The 19,176-nt window shown below is 41.1% G+C and overlaps 1 protein-coding gene across 1 annotated transcript in view; it reads left to right on the forward strand.

Moving 5' to 3' along the window:
- Positions 1-579: 579 nt before the first annotated feature.
- erbb2 (erb-b2 receptor tyrosine kinase 2) overlaps positions 580-19,176 on the forward strand; it is a 31,841-nt gene continuing 13,244 nt past the window's right edge. The window contains exons 1-10 of the mRNA XM_034707845.1: positions 580-865; positions 12,662-12,813; positions 13,466-13,646; positions 13,743-13,883; positions 14,019-14,084; positions 14,770-14,885; positions 14,988-15,129; positions 15,441-15,569; positions 17,793-17,934; positions 19,023-19,096. Coding sequence (XP_034563736.1) covers positions 793-865; positions 12,662-12,813; positions 13,466-13,646; positions 13,743-13,883; positions 14,019-14,084; positions 14,770-14,885; positions 14,988-15,129; positions 15,441-15,569; positions 17,793-17,934; positions 19,023-19,096 — 1,216 coding nt within the window. The 5' untranslated portion in view covers positions 580-792. The remainder of the gene's footprint in view (positions 866-12,661; positions 12,814-13,465; positions 13,647-13,742; positions 13,884-14,018; positions 14,085-14,769; positions 14,886-14,987; positions 15,130-15,440; positions 15,570-17,792; positions 17,935-19,022; positions 19,097-19,176) is intronic.

Genomic DNA, 19,176 nt, shown 5'->3' on the forward strand with positions numbered 1-19,176 from the left:
TCGTTTTTTGTACCAGGCTGTAAACATGTTTATTTCTGCTGTAAAGATCAGCTTTTTTGAATTGGTGTGTATGTGGTTTCCGGTATCTGGAGCCAGCCTCAAGCGGATCCTTGATGAACTAAGTTTTTAGCACCGGAGGTTGCCGCTTGGTATAAGCACTGTCTGTTTATTTCATTGCAACTTAAATAGAGAATGTAACCTACCTTTCTTACACCATCCTGTAATTATGTTGATGAGGATCATCTTTTCTCTCCTGTGATTATTGATCCTAAATTTCCAGGGTATGGAAAAACTATAGTTAGTTAATGCTTTCAATAGATCATAAACATAATGGAGGTGTGGTTGTAGAAATTGTGCAGGGTTGGCTAAGGCAGGGCCCAACGTGATTCCTTTCAATGGCTCTTGTGTCCGTAGTGTGATATTCTCTCTTTTACTTTAATAAAATGTCAAAGTGCGTCTCTCGCCATCTCTTTCCTCTTCCTAAAAAGCTAAAATGAAGTGTAATTCGCTCTCGATAACGAAGTGAGGGCGGGCTGAGTCAACCTGCCACTCCCCGCTCAGGCCTTCACGGACGCGCGCCTCTGCTCATGCGCGCTGCTATCACGCTTTACAACCAACAGGCACAGAATTCCAGGGAGGAAGTCACTGAGAGTGGGAGACGAAGTATTCCAAAAGGTGCCAAAGCAAAACTAACCCAGAGACGAAGAGAAGTCAGAATACGGCAGTTCGGCTTTAGGAGCAGCGAATACATCAAAGTTTTGATTATGGACTAGAGGCGGCGGGTCGCTGCAGATGGAGGCGGTGAGAAGTTTAGTGTTTGTCGGGGCCGTGCTGCTCGGAGTGACGGGCGCGCTGGGCAGAGAAGGTGGGTAACTTTCGCCTCTTTTTGCCTTTGTTAAGACACGACTTTTATAAAAATGGACACTCTGCCTACATTGAATATATAAGGGGAAGGTATGTGTGCTGTTTGAGTGAATTTTTGAGGTTCAGCTTTCCCCTAGAGGTTGATATTTCTAGCTTGGACCACATTCCTCCGTGAGTCCGCAGCCCTCGTCACTCAGTCACTGCTGAGGCTCTTGGGATTTATGGAGCGCTGATAAGGAGACAAAAATGGCACCTGTCACAAAGTTTACCCGAGTTAAAAGTCTTATTTCAGATATAAACTCACCGTGACAACTTGTGGCACGGTTTTGTTGCACAAATAAACATTGTAGTAGTAGCAGGTGAAGAAATATGAGGAGACAGATTACAAGCTCTGAGTGACTGAGTGCGCATGCAGGCGGACGTGAGGCTGGTTTGCTCAACGCGTAAACAAAAACAAACCAACAACAATCACAGGCAGTGCATTGTGTCCCAGGGATCATGACGATGTCAATTATTCACTCCTGGCTCCAAAGAGGACATTGTCTGATAGAGGGCTACTTGTCACACTAGGAGCTTGAGTGCATGCCAGTAAGACAAGAGCTAACAGTGCAAACAAGAAAAGATTTGCAGGAGAGTCTCTGCAGATCAGGGTGTTATTTTTTTTAAAGTTTGAATATTGCATGAGAAAAGGAACATTTAATAACATATTAAGATTGCATTAATACTCACTCTGTAATAAAATCTCATTCACTATTTACTGCTTCCTCTTGTTTCCTAGATCAGGGGTTCCCAAACTTTTCAGCCCACAACCCCCAAAATATAGGTGCCAAAGACTCTTGACCCCCACTGTCCCTCAAAATTATTTAATGTGACTTAATTTAGCTGGTCTACAGAAAATTTGATGATTATGTGGCTGTTTCCTGTGCTGATATTGATTAACCTACTGCTACTGATGCTTTTGATAATTCATTGTTCACTAACCCTAAACTTAGGAGTCATCTGGCAAAAAGAAAGGCAGAAAACTCATTACATTTTCTATTTTCAATGTTTTATTTCAAGTTTAGCTACTATTCTTTACTATAATGGGTAAATTGTACTATTTTAGATAACTTAAAAAAAAAAAAAACATTCTGGAAAACATCTCATGACCCCCCTAGTTGTGTCTCGCGACCTCCCAAGGGGTCCCGACCCACACTTTGGGAACCCCTATCCTAGATCATCGGATTGTCAGCCTGCAGGAAACTCGGTGTGTAAAAAAAATAAAAAACAGATTAAACTCATTTTCTAAAAGAACAGTAATATTAAAATCATGACAGTAATAATTACCTATAGCTTTGTAATCTTGACTCCATGCATGGTCCTTTTATATTGGTAGAGATCATATGTTAAGTGGAGTCAAACATCAATAAGCGTAGTGTGCTTATTTTGAAAGCACTTAATATGTCACACAGTTTGTATTGATGTTTTCCTTTTTGATGATCAATACCAGGCTGAGGAAATAGGTCAGTGCTTTTTCACAATAACCACAAGACTTCTAAAAAGGAATCATTAATAATTGACTAAAACTGATAATGTAAAGAAACACAAATGTACTGAAGAGTCTGTGGCTACCCCCTCCTTCATCATCACAGCTACACACACTAACAAAGCCAATAGTCACAGGTGAAGTGATTTCAAAATACAGCTGCATTGTTGGTAGGAACAGGTTAGTGCACTTTGCTCCACAGTGTCGATCTCTGAAGCATCAGTTCAGAACGAGCGCTGTAATTGGTTTGAGCTGCAACTTAGGTAACACATCAGGCACAAGCAGATAATTCTTTACAGCTTCAGTTACTAAGTGTTGTTTTTGTCTAAACACACACACACACACACACACACACACACACACACACACACACACACACACACACACACACACACACACACACACACACACACATCCACATCCTGTGAACATCAAGTGTCTGATTTCAACGGTCAGCCATTGTTTTTCTTCTACTCATCAGGAACAATTATTTCAACATCCTGCCCCTGTGTGAGAACATAGTTTGTGTTTGTGTGTACGTGTGTGTGTGTGTGTGTGTGTGTGTGTTCATTCAGAGGGCCCAGTATTCACAGGGTTCATGTCCTTGTCACACTCCAGTACCCCCATTGAGTGCAACTCGCAGCAAAGTGATTAAGCTGTACTGAATGGCCTTCGGTGGCAGGTTAACTCGACCAGCAGTGACTCACACATTGAAGCTGTGTGTCAGCGATCTGATCACTGTGAGGGGAAGGAGGGGGAATCAGCGGACCCTCACTACCACATTAAGAGGGAACTGTTCACACCTTTCTGTCTGCTTGTCTATGGTTTGCGATACTCTCTGTGAACCATCAACACATCAACAATAAAGACATAATATAATATAAAAACAGACACAGATCTAAACAAAGAAGTCACAGTTATTAAGCAACCTATTTACAATAACAATACTCTTGATCATGTTAGATTTTTGTGTATATCTCCATTACACTTAACTTACTTGGGTTGTACGATACTGGAGATAACTGATTTTGCAATATTTTTCCTTTTTGTAATGTTTGTGAAAATGAAAAAATCCAAGAGTTATACCAAAAATGTGTGCATTTGTACTCTATAAATTATTTGAAAAATGAATACAGTGATACTTTGCATTGTTTGGATCTTTAAGTAGATCTTAGTGGATCTAAATCCCCCTCCTATGGGTGCTCTGACACCTGCGTTGAGAGATCGAAACACAAGAGGAGACAGAAAGCACAAATGCAGTGACGTGTTACTCGCTAACATCAAAGTTATCAAGTAACGTGAGCTTAAACATAAAGTTCTGTTTAATCTGCGTCATCGTCCCCGGTAACTTGAAATCAAACAAAAACTCACCTTCACTCTGCATGGGATTTTCTCAACACTAAACCGTACATGCACTACAGCTGGAGATGCTAAAAGTAAACACACTCATTAAGTAATGCTTAATGTCTTAATATCTGGCCTTGTTGCTTAATTGAGCATTTTCCAGTGTATCCATGATGGCAGTAGCGTATGACCAATATCGCATGTTATTCAATGTGACTAAAGCCCATATGCACATCGCAGTTGCAATAGTCAAACAATATATTGTTCATCTCTAACTTACCGATTACACAACAAAAGTCCCCCTCAGGTCTGAACAGTCCACAGCAGAATGAATGACAACTTTTAGCAGCAAGGTTTTTAAAAATGATCTGTCATGATGGTCAATGATCATCTGCGAATTCGCCTTGATTATAGATGCTAATAATAGTCACCTATATTTCAATAAAAATGTTGAATATTGTGTTTATTTTAGCTGCATATTGGTCCCAAAAGGTATTGTTTACAAATATTCTACCTGGACCTCTGAAAGGTCTTATTAAAGACTTAAAAAGTAATCAATAATTGTTGAATAAGCAAGTACATATATTTATTTATGGCCTTTGTATCAAAAAACGTATTAAATGCATTATTATTTCTATTTTAAATTAATTAAGAACAATTTTTTAAAGTTCTATTTCGCCTTTATTTGATAAGACAGTTTAGGCATCCCATGCAGAAAATTGTCCCAGCCGGAAGTCGATCCAGCGACCTCTGCAACAAGGACTTAGACCTCTGTGACGAGGACTTAGGCCCCTGTATATTGGGTGCGCTCAGACTGTGCAGCCAACGGCACCCGTGGATTACAAAACTTATTTGAAAATATTTTCTAATCTCACTTACCACCAGTAGAGAGTTAATTGAAGTACAATCCAATACCCATACCAGAAATGTGTTTAAAGCTCCTGTGAGGATTATTAAACTGGTTGTGAAACAGGCTAAGATTTACTATGACTACATGTTCTCCGTGTGCCACGTTCTCCTGCTCGTCAGCCCCAACCAGACCTTTGATGTGACCTTTTTTAGAAGACCATCAGCACCCAGACTGCTGATTTCTTTATTGTAATTTTAAAACCTGTAATCATCACGAGAGAGGGTAGGTGTCAGCTGGTATGACCGCCACTACACCAAAAAGAACGCTTTTTCCCCTGCAGTTTTTCCATGGGCGCAGTACCTCGTGTCAGATACCAGTTTTTCGTACCTGCTCTGCTCGGGTTCCAAGCAAGCTGAGCCAATACTAAAAGGTGACGTCGACGACATGCTGGCCACTGATTGGTCAGAGAATGTCATCACTGAAGAGTCATGACGCCCAGCACAGGATTCAAACCTGCCATTTTTAAAAAAACATCAGTACTGTACAATGTCTGCACGCAAAGTTTCTCCGTGGTCGTTGACGAGGTCCAGACTTTTTTGGGTCAACCATTGCCTCCATGTCCTTCATTGTTTGTGATTGTTGTGTTTTTGTTGCGTTCAAAATGACGTGAACCCAGGTTCGCGCAGCTGTGTTATGACGACACCGCCCAACGTGAGTCGGTGCTCGGGCTGGTGGAAAAGGTACCCAAACCGAGTTGAGTCAAGTAGAGTAGGGCGCAAACTGTGTAGTGGAAAGGGGCCATCAGTTAGAGAACATATTTACTTGTGAGTAAGAGCATCAAAGAAATAAGAGATATTACATTGTCCACAGGAGGCGCCAAAATTAACACAAACCCAAAGCCTCTCTCTAGAGCTTTAAAAGATAAAATGTGTTCTGGGCAATATTCTGATATTTCTGTCAAGTTTATCACTGGAAGGTAACAGTTATTTTATTTTAATAACCTGAACCATTGCACAGATTCCTGCTGCAGATGATTTCACACTACCTTCAGTGTAAAAAAAAGTTTGCACAAGTACCTCTAGTGCAGGGGTGTTGAGTGTATCTGTGTTTATAGTCTCTGCATGGCAGCTGAATGGATGAGGAGCTCACGTCTGACGCTCCGGTACAGTGTGAATCCTGTTCTGCTTGTCTGTTGAGCAATACCTGTTTTTTCTTCCTCGGCTGTAGAGCGAGAAGGGGAGAAAGAATGTGTTCAGGGAGGTTAGGAGAAATTCGCAGCTCATGCAAGACGCGTTGCTAGGATTAGCGCTGCATTAGAATAGGGAATGACATGTTAAATCTGCAGGATAACACCCTGACAGAGAAAGTCCTGATGGATCAGATGTTCTGTTTGATCTATTGCAGGAAAGTCGAGGACAGAAGATCCTTTTGGTTGTTATCTGTGTTCTCTCCAATGTCTAGCTCAGTCTAGTTGCTGCAGTAGCATCGCTGCTGCCATGTTTCTGTCACTTAGCGTACACACACTTTTAAATGCACACTCCCTTTGCTACCTGGCGCACAGCCATGGCCAGGTGTGGCTTGAGGCTTGCTTTCAGTTTGCAGACACTCACTCAAGCAGCACATGGGTACAAGATGCACTCAGTGTACGGCCACTCAGACAGGAAGCCAGATTAGCATCGCATCACTCACCAATAATTCTTGGAAGATGCAGTCGGTTGTGATCAAAATAGCCATCAGTAAACAGAACTCTGGAAACATTCACTAATCTAACGGAAATGGAAAAACAAACATAAGAGTGGAAAAAGATATTAGCCGTCCTTCTAAGGTTTGATGAAATCAAGTAAGGAGATAATTTATCAAACATTAGTATGTTGTGAAAACAAATAATTAACCTTTTGTACAGTTTAAGATAAATACATGCTAACTAGGGATGGGAATTTACCGTAATCCTTGTAATCGATTACTCAAATTTCCTAATGAACGATTACTTGAGTACTCACAATTATTATTATTTTTCAACCATATACAAAAATAAATAAATAAATAAAATCCGTCGGACATGGACCTACCAGACCAGAATTGTAGTAGGTTCTGCTGCCTTTTCTTCAGACATCTTTTCCATTCTCGCAGTTGTTGTTCTCCGTGATGGTAGCTTGTACTCCGGCTCGACAAACGTGATCAGCTCTCTGGAGCCTTCTCCTTCCACAAAACTTAATGGGAGCATATCTCCAGTTACCATTTTGGTTATTATCAGGCTAATCTTCTCCGCTTTGGTTTCATCACAACGACGTGTGCTAACAGGGCGAGCAAAAGACGTAATGCGAGACTGCCTGTTATCCGTCTCCGCTGTTTTCTCCTTGTGCTTTAAGCGCATGTGGTTAAGCATCAAACTAGTATTTCTATGGTATGTAAGTTTAACGCCACATATCTTGCACTGCACATTAACTTCATCGTTTTTTTCGAAGCACTTCCAGATATCACTTTTTTTTAACTGACATGCCGCAGGTGTTGCAGACAGTTCTGTGTTTGTTGTGATTTCGCTTTCGGTTGAATAACGTGTTCCTAAAATGCTGCCGTAGCTGCCGTAAAACAGATGTTTTTGCTGAAATCTGGCTCGGTGTGTTCTAAAGCTGAAGCCGTGGCCGGAGAAGAAAAACGTTTATATCCCGTTGATTATTTTCCTACCTAGTATATTCAGTCAGGCAAAAACAAAAAGCACATGGTCACACATGTAACGCTGTATGTTTTCAGGTTATCTTTCCAGGTGGGCGAGTAACAAACTGCTATTCGAATAATGGGGTCAATGGTGAATACTCGAGTACTCGAGTAATCGTACCCATCCCTAGTGCTAACACCTTAAGCTTTATCGATCAAGTGTGCTGTTTCGTGTGCAAAAACAGTGAGTAAGAATGTTGTTTAAAAAATAACATGAGAGAATCCACCTTACAGTTTCACCTTTGGACAGCTTATCAATTAAAGAGGTGAAAAATCATCCTTATATATCTGAGTATTGTGATTAGTTATTTATGTCTTTCAAAGTCCAGTCATACGTTGTGTTGAAGATCTAGTGCAGCCACGCTGGCTGTAGCTCCAATCAGTGGCTACTTCCATAATGCTATAATGCTCTGTTCTATAAGCTAGATGTAAACAAGTACCGGAAACCACATACACACAAATTCAAAAAAGCCGAACTTCACAGCAGAAATAAACATGTTTACAGCCTGGTTCAAAGACGAGTGGAGTCTGGATAGTTCATTTCTCGATTTGGCAGACACTGTAGGGGGGTGAATATTTTTCTGACGCAGCAATTTCGAAGATATTGAGATTACGAGTCTTCCAATGAGAGGCACAGCTGACTTGATTGACAGGCGGGAACACTGTAGCTGTTGGCTAGGAGGCTCAAAGCCCGCCTCTTTAAGTCACAATCTCTTGACAGCAGTTAGGTTGAGTTCAGCATTTCCAATATGGCTGCCGCCAACGATTGGCTTCAAAACAGCGCTTCGGAAACAGATGGGTAACGTCACGGAAACTACATCCATATTTTATACAGTCTTTGCTTGTAACCAGCACAGGCATGTGGACGTTAACCTGTAGGGCGGACTGGAAGCTGGTGGTGCTAGCACCGCTATTGTTAGACACACACAGCAAACGGATTTGAATCAGATTCCTAGGGATTTAGGTGCTTCAGAACATCCCTTATTGTGATACTGTACAATCTTGATGAAATGTTAATTCCTATGATTTAACTGTAGAGAAACTAGTGGTAGTGGTGTGTTTATGCATATGGTGTTTTTTTTTCACAGCAAGAGTGTTCCCAAAAATACATTCAAGAAAAGTGCAACATATATTGTTAAGCTGATTCTGTCAAAACAGATGGCAATAATTACAACTGTAACCCCTGTGTTATGGTTTATACAACACTAGGGATGCACGATATTATCGGCAATTGTATTTTTCACATGTTCCCTGTGAACACAGGTTAGGTTTACTTACTATGTCAAATGTGAAATTGGCCAAAATTGCCCTGGTTGAGGGTATTGTTGTGATTGTCTCAGGGAGAGCATCATCCAAGTTTTAAGTAGGATGTATCTTTTTGTATTAATTAACCAACAATCCCACATTGTTCTTACTTCCTTGCCATGATTGGTCTGTTGTACAAATGTGAGAAAGCAATTTAGTCAAGTTTTTCTTTCTTTCCTTTCTTCACTATTATGTGCTGTAATTCCTGTTTTTATCATCTGTAGCATCTCAGTCCTCCTCTGGCGGCAGTCTTTTTCCCCACTATTCAATGAGGCTGGACAGAACAACTGTAAAAACAGCCTTTGAAGATGAACAAAATGAGTGTGTATTATACTTTTTTTTGTGATGCAGTAAAGTGGTTCCTGTATTTATTCAGCTAAGTCAAATCTCAGATCTTGACAAGAATATCATAAAAAGTGTGGAGAATAGAAATTCACTTGTTTACTGCAGAATCAGCTGAGCAGTGGAAGTTTACAGATCCAAGTTGCCATGATACATTGTGCTGTATCAAACTGTGTGTGTGTGTGTGTGTGTGTGTGTGTGTGTGTGTGTGTGTGTGTGTGTGTGTGTGTGTGTGTGTGTGTGTGTGTGTGTGTGTGTGTGTGTGTGTGTGTGTGTGTGTGTGTGTGTGCTCGGATGCCAGTGTGTGGGTGTCACACTGCTGGACATAGAGATCGTCTTGTAACCTGAAGGGTCAAAGGTTACTGAGTTGTCTTTGATCAAGAGTCTGACTGGCAAACCTGGTGTCTCAGTGGTGAAATACATAGTGTGTGTCATCTTTTAGATATGAAAAGACACACATTCCTGTGAAATGACACTTTTCCAGAGTCCAAAATAAGTTAGGACACGACTCAGGAAAAAGTGAGAGACCAGGGGATTGCAGAGATCAGCTCTGAGAACAGGTAAGAGAAAAAAGTGTAGTGATTGAGTTCAGAAGAGGAAAGCAGAGCTAGTGACATGACAGCCGGCAGAGCGAGCGAAGTAAGTGATAAAAGAGTGAGTATTTTAGGCCAGGGGGACGGAGGGGTGGGCTACTCCTCACAAGGCCTTTCACACACACACACACACATCCGCACATCCGCACATGCGCAGGCGTTGCTGAGAGACTTTTGGAGAGCAAACAATGTGGGGATAAAAGGGGAGGAAGCTGAGTGCTGGCCTTACACACAAATGGAAATAGAAATGGAAAATCTGCTCTGTTCCGGCACATTTACCTAATCCCCGGAGCTGGAGCCGACCCTGCGTCTGCTTCTGTAGTTTTTTGTGCAGATTTCCGAGTTTTAGGGAGTCCTTTTCTTTAGAGATACATCATACTGAAAGAGATTTAAGAGTGGCAGTGATTAGTCATTAGATTTGATATACTAGACACAAGCATGGTGGGTGTGTATTTTCGGCAGCTGCTCCATCAATTAGAGACTCATTTGCTTGTCAGAAATTGATGCAGACTTTTGCAGGAGTTTTAATGTGGGTCAGCCATCACCAGGAAACTTCACACGTGGCAGACACACATGCATGATAAGAGCATGTCTGAAGCTCAAGTCTCCTGAACTTCATCAACCTCGTCCAGTCTGACAGCACTTACTGCTCCTCTGATGATGTATCCGAGACATCTTTTCCCTAAAGGAGGGACAGATATAGCACTGAGCAAGAAGAGGGGCTGGGGGGGGGGGTCTTCAATCAGGAAAAGTGGGTAGACTATTGAAGGGCTGTTGGAGAGGAGCCAGAGGAAGTCATTTATAACCTCAGCGGAGGAGGGACAGCCCAATATGCGTGTGACTGCCTGTTAAAGCATGGCAGCTATGTGTGTGTGCGTGGGTTTCTCTTTATGTGTGTGTGTGTGTGTGTGTGTGAGAGACAACCCCCATGAATTGTAGAGCTGTTTGACCCTGAATGTAATGCTGTGTGTGACCCACTGTGGGGAATCTGGGCTCCCTGCTGCCAGTGGAAAATATACCATACACACTCAGAGACACACAGAGGCAGCGCAGATGTTGTGTGTTTCATACCAGCGCATCCAAGGCCGCTTGTAAACTGTCACACAGTCAAAATATGTGCAGTCACAGCCGATACAACCAACATCATTTTGAGATCGTACATACATTCTCAGCCTGTTACTTTAACCATGCACATCACAGTCCTCTTGAGGGTAAGATCATTAAATTAAAAGATACAAAACAATTTTATTCTGTATTTTAATTATTTTCTTAAAAGTGTTGTCCTTCTAAGGATAAATGACAGTTTTTCTCCTTTTTACTTATTTTGTATAGATACTATTTTTTGATATGTTTATCACAACTAATGCTTATTTTCATATTATGCACAACTATGACCACGTATTTTCCCTGGGTACTGCCAGGGTGCCCTTGAGCAAGGCACCGAACACCCAACTGCTCAGTTGGCGCCAAGCGAGAACCTCCGGTCTAAAAATATGAGTCCAATGCGGAAGTGTTAAAAACTGCAATTTATCGAGGATCCGCTTGAGGCTGGCTCCGGTAGTACCAGAAACCACATACAATTCAAAACCAATTCAAAAATGACGATCTGTACAGCAGAAATAAACATGTTAACAGCCTGGTACAAAAGACGAGTATAGTCTGGATAGCTCATTTCTTGATCGGCTCACACTGTACAGGGGTGAATTTTTTTCAAAGATATTGAGATTACAGGTCTTCCAATGAGAGGCACAGGTGACTTGATTGACAGGCGGGAACACTCTAGCTGTTGAACGGAGGCTCAAAGCCCACCTCTTTACGTCACAATCGTTTGACAGCAGCAATATGGCTGCCGATGACGATTGGCCTCAAACAGCGCTTCAGAAAAAGATGGGTGACGCCACGGATACTAGGTCCATATTTTATACAGGTTGATGGCAGCCTCCTCGCTCTGACAACTTTTCTAAGTGCATGTTCATAGCATGTTTGTGAATAATTGTATGTCAAACTGTGTGTGTGTGTAGCATGATAAAAAAAATACGACAAGAGTGACGAACCTGAATTTCCTCCATGTGGGTTAATAACGTACACTTACCTTAGTTAGCCCACAGTCATGTGAAGGCAGTGCATCATATAGCTCACCCTAAAACCTTTGCACTGAACCCTCCCGAGCTTCAGTGGCGACACGCGTGCAGGGAGTCAGTCTGTGAGGGTTTGAGATCAATATAACATTAACTTAATTTTGAAATGTTCTCCTTAAAAGGGGGAAAATGGGGCGCTGGTGGCCTAACGGTCTAAGCGTCCCATGTATAGAGGCTATAGTCCTCGTCGCAGAGGTTGCTGGCTCGACTCCCGGACCATTTACTGTATGTCTTCCCCAGCTCTCTGCTCCCCACCTTTCCTGTCTCTCTTCAGCTGTCCTGTCCAATAAAGGCAAAAAAGCCCCAAAAAATACATATTAAAAGAAAAAAAAAAAGGGGCGGGGGGGGGGGGGGGGGGGTGTGGGGGGGGTTGTTTGATGTTAGGCTCTATGTATTCACACACTGACCTGGAGCACACCTCAAAGCCAGTGGATACTGTCTAAACCAGCTCTTTTTATAAAGCGTCTTGAGATACCGTTTGGTGTCAATTGGCGCTAAATGAATAGAGATTAATTGATTAGAAATAAGTATGTTGGGCTGGTCAGGTGGTACATGGTTGAACATATTTCAAAGGTAGCCTATTATTGAAAACATTCAACCAATCAGATAAATAGGACATAATAGGAAATGTGACAGATTGTAAATTCTTTCTTTACTCAAACCAGAGACCACATATTTTTAATTTATGGTGATACAAAACAGAGTAAAGCAGTACATTTAAACTATTTTTTAAGCTTGGGTTGTAAATTTTGATGCATTTAACTAAAAGATGGCTATTTTGTAAGAACTTCCTGTTTCATACTTTACATTGTTTTGTTGTTTTACCTTTTCTTCTGTGGTGGTATTTTGTTGTTGATAGTTTTTGCCCTCCAACTGATTTTGAACGCCATGAAACACTCTTCGCTACATTAATGTATGAATGCTGAAGAGTACAGTATTTTACATGCAGGAGGAACTTAAGCTCATATGTTGTTGTGTTTTTCAGTATGCCTGGGTACAGACATGAAGCTGGCCCTGCCCTCCAGCCTGGAAAATCACTATGAGACCCTGAGGCTGCTCTACACCGGCTGCCAGGTCGTCCATGGCAACCTGGAGATCACACACCTTCATGGAAACCCTGACCTCTCCTTCCTACAGGTATATGTAGAGTGCTTGCCATCATAATGGATGAAAATGAGTAGCCGATAATAGAGATAGACTGATATGGTTTCTCAGGGCCGATACAGAAACCGATTATTAGTAACCGATAACCGATATTTGGAGCTGTAACTGCTGCAGGCGGAAGAGCCCGTCTGTGTTGCAGCCAAAAACAAATGGACTTTCTGGCGGCAAATTAAAGTGCTGAAAAAAATCCAAGTGGAGCGTACACGTAAACAGAAGTGAGTGCTTGGGATGGAATCTTTAGGAATTCGCTAAATCACGTGGCAGAAATGACACCGTCTGCAGAAACGGTAACCTGGCTTGTGTTCCATTTCTCCCTGCAGTTTCTCATTGGCTGATTGGCTGTTGCCCGTGCCGTGGCTCTGCGTGTAACCAATCATATGGTGTAGTGACAGCAGACAGAGAGGCCCAGCTGCATCAGAGCCAAAATTTCCCAGTTTTACATTGATCTCTTATCGGCTGTCGGATTTTTAAAAAGGCCGATGCCGATATACGTAAAAATGCCGAATATCGGCGCTGATAATCAGTCTATCCCTAGCCGATAATGAATAGCTGTTGACAAATGTGCATTCCCTCAGTTAGCTCCGGTAAAGGCTCATGTTTTTACCCTCTGTATCTTCTTTCTCAGGGGATTGTGGAGGTTCAGGGTTATGTCCTCGTAGCTCACGTGTCAGTGGGTCTGGTCCCATTAGACAACCTCAGGATCATCAGAGGCAGCCAGCTGTACAACTCCAGCTACGCCCTGGCTGTGTTGGATAACACTCTGAATGGACAAGGGCTCAGGACGCTCCGGCTCCGTTCCCTTACAGGTCAGACTCTTGAACTATGAGGTGTTGTAGTCCAGAATTGACCTGTCTGGACTGGACTCAATTTTCTATAATTATTATATCCCCTCTCCCTCACAGAGATCCTGCTGGGTGGTGTGTATATTTGGGGGAACCCTCAGCTGTGCTTCCCAGATGCCCAGAACATCATATGGAGGGACACTTTGAATGAGCAGAACATCCATGCAAGGCAGCAACGACTGCAGCCTCGAGCTCCAAACTGTAAGCAGATTATTGAAAATGAAATGAAATAGCACAAGAAGCAGACTTTAAATTGTTGTAAGGGCACAAATAAAAATCAGCTCAATACAAGGTACTCAGCTCTTTTTGTTTGTTGTCATCTTTTGTCACGTTCAGGTCCCAGTTGTAACACTGCGTGCGGAAAAAGCTGTTGGGGAGAGACAGCACAGGACTGCCAGACCTGTGAGTAAATATCATGTGTGTGACAGTAAAGGCCAAATTCCACCAGATCCGTCTCTGGTCCATCTCTGGTCCTTCTGTGGTCCGTCACGGCACCGGATCTGATAGGTTTCTATTCTAGTCAATGTGTTATCCCCTACTGGATCCGCTCCGTTGCGTTCCGGCTGCATCTCTGATTCGGTAGGTCGGAACGCAGTGAATCAGATACACAAGACTTTTATTTTTGCCGGATGCTGGAGCATGACGCATCAATTCAGCACAGAGCAGATGGAGCGGGACAGGAAGTCAAGCACCAAAACTAAATAAAAACCCGGTTCATTGTCAGAATAAAACATTCTGTGTTATCTTTAGATCGCTTTCAACTTAACTATGACAAAAAGAAAAAGTAATTTAGAGCGGAGGCAGGCCTGGAGTCATCAAGTCAGAGGTTTTCAGAGGCTGATAAAGATAACATGGGGAGGAGAGGAGGAGGAGGAGAATCCTTGATTCAGTCATTGCCGCAGGAAAACCTCTGTCACATGACTCCAGATGTCCGTTCCGAAAACACAACTGGTGGGTGTTGACGGATGAGAGCGCATGGAGACGGACCGGACACGGATCTAGTGGAAGTCCTGTGTAACACTTACATAATTTAGCATCATTTAAGTCCAGAGCAGCAACATCTTGACCTTTTCATCTCTTTTTCAAGTGACCCGTATTAAATGTGCATCCGGCTGTCAGCGATGTAAAGGTCCCTCACCAAACGACTGCTGTCACATGCAGTGTGCTGCAGGATGCACGGGACCCTATGACTCAGACTGCCTGGTAAACGACACAATATATCTGTGACTCTAATATCTGTTGTGCTTTCGTGAACTGCCCTTTGTTTGTAGTGGATTAACACACTTCCTTCTTCCTCCTCTCCAGGCATGCCGTCACTTCAACGACAGTGGTGTGTGCAAGGAAAACTGCCCTCCACCGACAATCTACGACCCTGTCACCTTTCAGACCAAACCCAACCCGAACAAGAAATTCAACTTTGGAGCCACCTGTGTGAAGACGTGTCCCTGTGAGAGCTCTTCTTTTCGAACATGTCTTTTCAAAATCTCTGCAGCTCAGTGCTCAGCTAGTGGGCAATGCAGCTCGACAATGCACCTGATGATTACAGCGTTCAGCTGCAGGGCACCTTGGATGACAGAAGATGCTGACAGTGTGTTTATTTAAATCACTTACGCTGCCAAGTTTTCCACACATATTCTAGGAATTAAAACTTGGCAATGGTACCACACATTCCTACTTCTGAAACGCTTTAGGCCACCAGCATCTTATTTAATCTTTTCCAATGAAGACACCCTTTAAACTCTGTCTCTCTGTCTTTAGATAACTATCTGGCTATGGATGTCGCCTGCACTTTGCTTTGCCCCAAAGCCAACCAGGAAGTTATCGTCACAAACCCTGATGGAAACGAGACACAGAAATGCGAAAAGTGTGAAGGAGACTGTCCCAAAGGTGAGGATCTTTAAGTATTTGTGGGACATCATTTATCAGAGACAATGTTATCAGATGCTCAATCGCCTACTTTGTGATACAGGTTCAGGCTAATACTGGTTTAACTGTCTGGGTCACAAATTTGAGCTAAGTGAGCTAACCACAACCTACATGAGTGTTGTTTCTGACAGTATGCAATAGGGATGTACATTTTAAGTATTTTACGTCATTGATTTTTGGAAACGTTAACGATCAATTATCGATTAATCATAAAAAAATATATTATTCTTATGTGAAAAACAATGCAAAATAAGTTTTTTCCCCCTAAATTATATTTTCTACAGCAACAAAATACATATAACTGACGGTATCAAATCCTGCAGGGTTAGGCCATGACACAAAGCACACATCCTTTCAGTGTCAGTGAACACAACAATGAGCTCAGTGTCATCTAATTGGTCCAGAGTCACCGGATCTCAATCCAGAAGAGCATCTTTTGACATGTGGTAGAACAGGAGATCTGCTGCATGAGTGTGCCTTTTGCAAAACTGAGCTGATGATATAATATTAAATCCATGCCACAAAGATGTCAAGAGCTGTTTAAGAGATAGAGGAGCCATAAAATGTGGCTACTTTAAAGTCTGAAAGAGGATAAACAGTTTTGCACTACGTGGCGCAAATCTTGCGAGACTAATTCCATGTAAGCATTCACCCCATGCATTACATGGGGATGCTGGAGCACAGGTGATTATTTCTGCCCTGCACATTCTGAAGCATCACATGCTAACATTTCTGCAAAGTAAACCAACCTGTTTCAGCTCTAGCTTGTTGTTGTCACTGCTGAGGTTTGTGTCATGAATATGGGTTGGTACATTTAAATTACATAGATTACAATAATGGATAAAACGTGTGTGCGAAGGTGGAAAGATGATCACTCCTTTCTTCTGTAGACGTGAGCAAGCCCAGATAACTTACAAACATTATTTACAGAACAAGACTAGATGGTTTATAACACTCCTCAGCTTTTTAACATCATCGTGTTGGGCCTTCATAGATTAAAACAAGTTTTTTTTTTATTGTTGAAGTGTTTTACATTTTATGATTTTAGATACTTTTACAGGTTAAGCATACACACAACTGATTAACATTGCTTGAGTCACTGCCTTCCCCCCTCACTTCTTTCATCATTCAACTCAGCTCAACTCAACTCAACTTTATTTATACAGCACCTTTCATACAAAAAAACATGCAGCCCAAAGTGCTTCACAGAATAAGCTTTTATGTTTCAGGCCCCTTCCAACTGGAATAACTTACCTTTAAATATTTGTTCTCTATCTTCTTATTTAAAAATTATTTGTTTTCCCATTTCAAAAGAAAACTTTTTATGTTTTCAGTAAAGCCCTCACTGTTCCTCTACTTCCTTTACTTATTTTTATTCCATTATTTTTAATGACGATTATCGTTATGTATGTTTTTGTTGTTGTTGTTGTTGTTTTTGTTGTTGAGTTGGTTTATTGTCTGACAGTTCGTGGGGTTGTTTTTTTGTTTTTGTTTTGTTTTGTTTGTTTGTTTGTTTGCCTGTCTGTCTGTCTGTCTGTCTGTCTGTCTGTCTGTCTGTCTGTCTGTCTGTTTGTTTGTTTGTTTGTTTTTTCTCTTTTGAAGGATGCATGTTTTGTTGTATATTTTGTATTGTACTGTTTTCTATTTGTGATTGTCTGTCTGGGGCCCCCTCTAAAACGAGATGGCACCTCTCAAGGGGTTTATCCCAATAAAATAAATTTCTTTCAATAAAGAGAGACAGAAAACAACAGCAATAGTAAAATTAAAAAAGGCATGATAATAAATAAAATACTTAAAAATAAAAGAAAATCAACACAGTAAAATTAATAAAATAAGTCATAGTGGAAAGAAAAGTTAAAAATAAGGTAGAGTTAACAAGATCAGACGAACACAAGAAATAAATAGATAAATAAATAATTACATTTTCTAAATAAATAAATACATTTTCTAAATAAGATAAATCAGTGTTAAAGCAATGATTAAAGTAATAATTAACATACCACTCTAAATCCCTGTAGTTAAATGCACTACATTTATTTGCATCTTACGCAGATGGTTTCCCTCTTTTCATTGAAGTTTGTCGGTTATTATATTTGTTTTGATATTAACTAAAGTTCAGATCAATTGCTTTTAGATCACTTGGTTGAAGTATAGTAAAGCCATTTTTTTCTTCTTTTTTTCCAGTGTGTTATGGTCTGGGTATGGATAACCTAGGTGTCACAGACAACCATGGTATCACCATGGTGACATCATCAAATGTGGAGCAGTTCAACAGGTGTAGAAAGATATTTGGTAGTCTGGCTTTTCTCCCTCAGAGCTTTGAAAGGTAAGAAACACATCAGGTAGAACATAACACACACAAACACAAACACAAACACACACACAAACACAAACACAAACACACACACACACACACACACACACACACACACACACACACACACACACACACACACACACACACACGGTTTAGTTCATCATTATTATGTTATATTACATTATTATTGTTTACTACAACTTATGGTCATATTATATACCCATATTTATTTATTATAGTGCTTAATCTGTCATTACCAACCATAATCATAACCATGTCAACCTGTCACTACTGGAACATTTTTAATACTGCCTGGAATTATTGCTATTTAATCCATTTGTAACATTTGTATTTATCTAAATTGTATTCTATCTTTATTTATCTATTTTTATTTCTACTTATTTTATCTTACTAATTGGAACTTCTTCTTGATTATACTTATGTCTGGGTTGCTGTAACAACTGAATTCCCCCCTGGGGGCTCAATAAAGTAATATATTATCTTATCTTATGGTTAATTTAGACTTGTATTCACTTTAGTTCCTCAAAACAGCAGTTTCATTGCTAAACCTTTTAACTGCCACAGAGCCAAATCTCTTCGGTTCAGCCCTTTAACTCTTTGAGTTTACAGAAACATTTGTAGAAGAGTCTTTCAGCGGGTTAAGGGCAAGTTGCCAACCAAGCCAAACCCTTCGTAGGAAGTTACTCAGGTGTACTTTAAACTTACAATGAATCTCACCCTCCCAGTATCTCTATGTCAACATAGACAAACTGTGTGACTCTGAGTACAGTTATGAAATAAACAACATTTATAAAACTAGCATGTTACCTCATAAGTTGTTCTGTATGTGGTAAATAAAAGCTTTGTGGATTGACCTTCAGTGTTATCGACTCAAGCAAGATGCCAAATCCCTGATAAATCCTCTCGCTTGTGCCAGCTGCTCACAATGAAAGTGTGAAATGTAAACACACACCTGAGACAACCTACGCCCCACCACCACAGATTTTATTGATGGAGATGTTCAAAGATTATTATGTTGAAATGATGAAGGGATTTTGTGTTAAATTGCCATAAAACTTGATGTGCTAATTATCCAGGGACCCTATGACCAACACTTCAGGCCTGACCCTCGAGCAGCTGAGCGCCTTTCAGAAACTGGAGGAGATTACAGGTATTTGTTGAGCCCTTCTAAAGCCCTGACAAAGAAAAGAACATTGGTTGATGCATTCTTGAAAGTGTTTGAGTCTCTCT

Source organism: Notolabrus celidotus, chromosome 18 (genome assembly GCF_009762535.1).
Source record: "Notolabrus celidotus isolate fNotCel1 chromosome 18, fNotCel1.pri, whole genome shotgun sequence".
Classification (NCBI taxonomy): domain Eukaryota; kingdom Metazoa; phylum Chordata; class Actinopteri; order Labriformes; family Labridae; genus Notolabrus; species Notolabrus celidotus.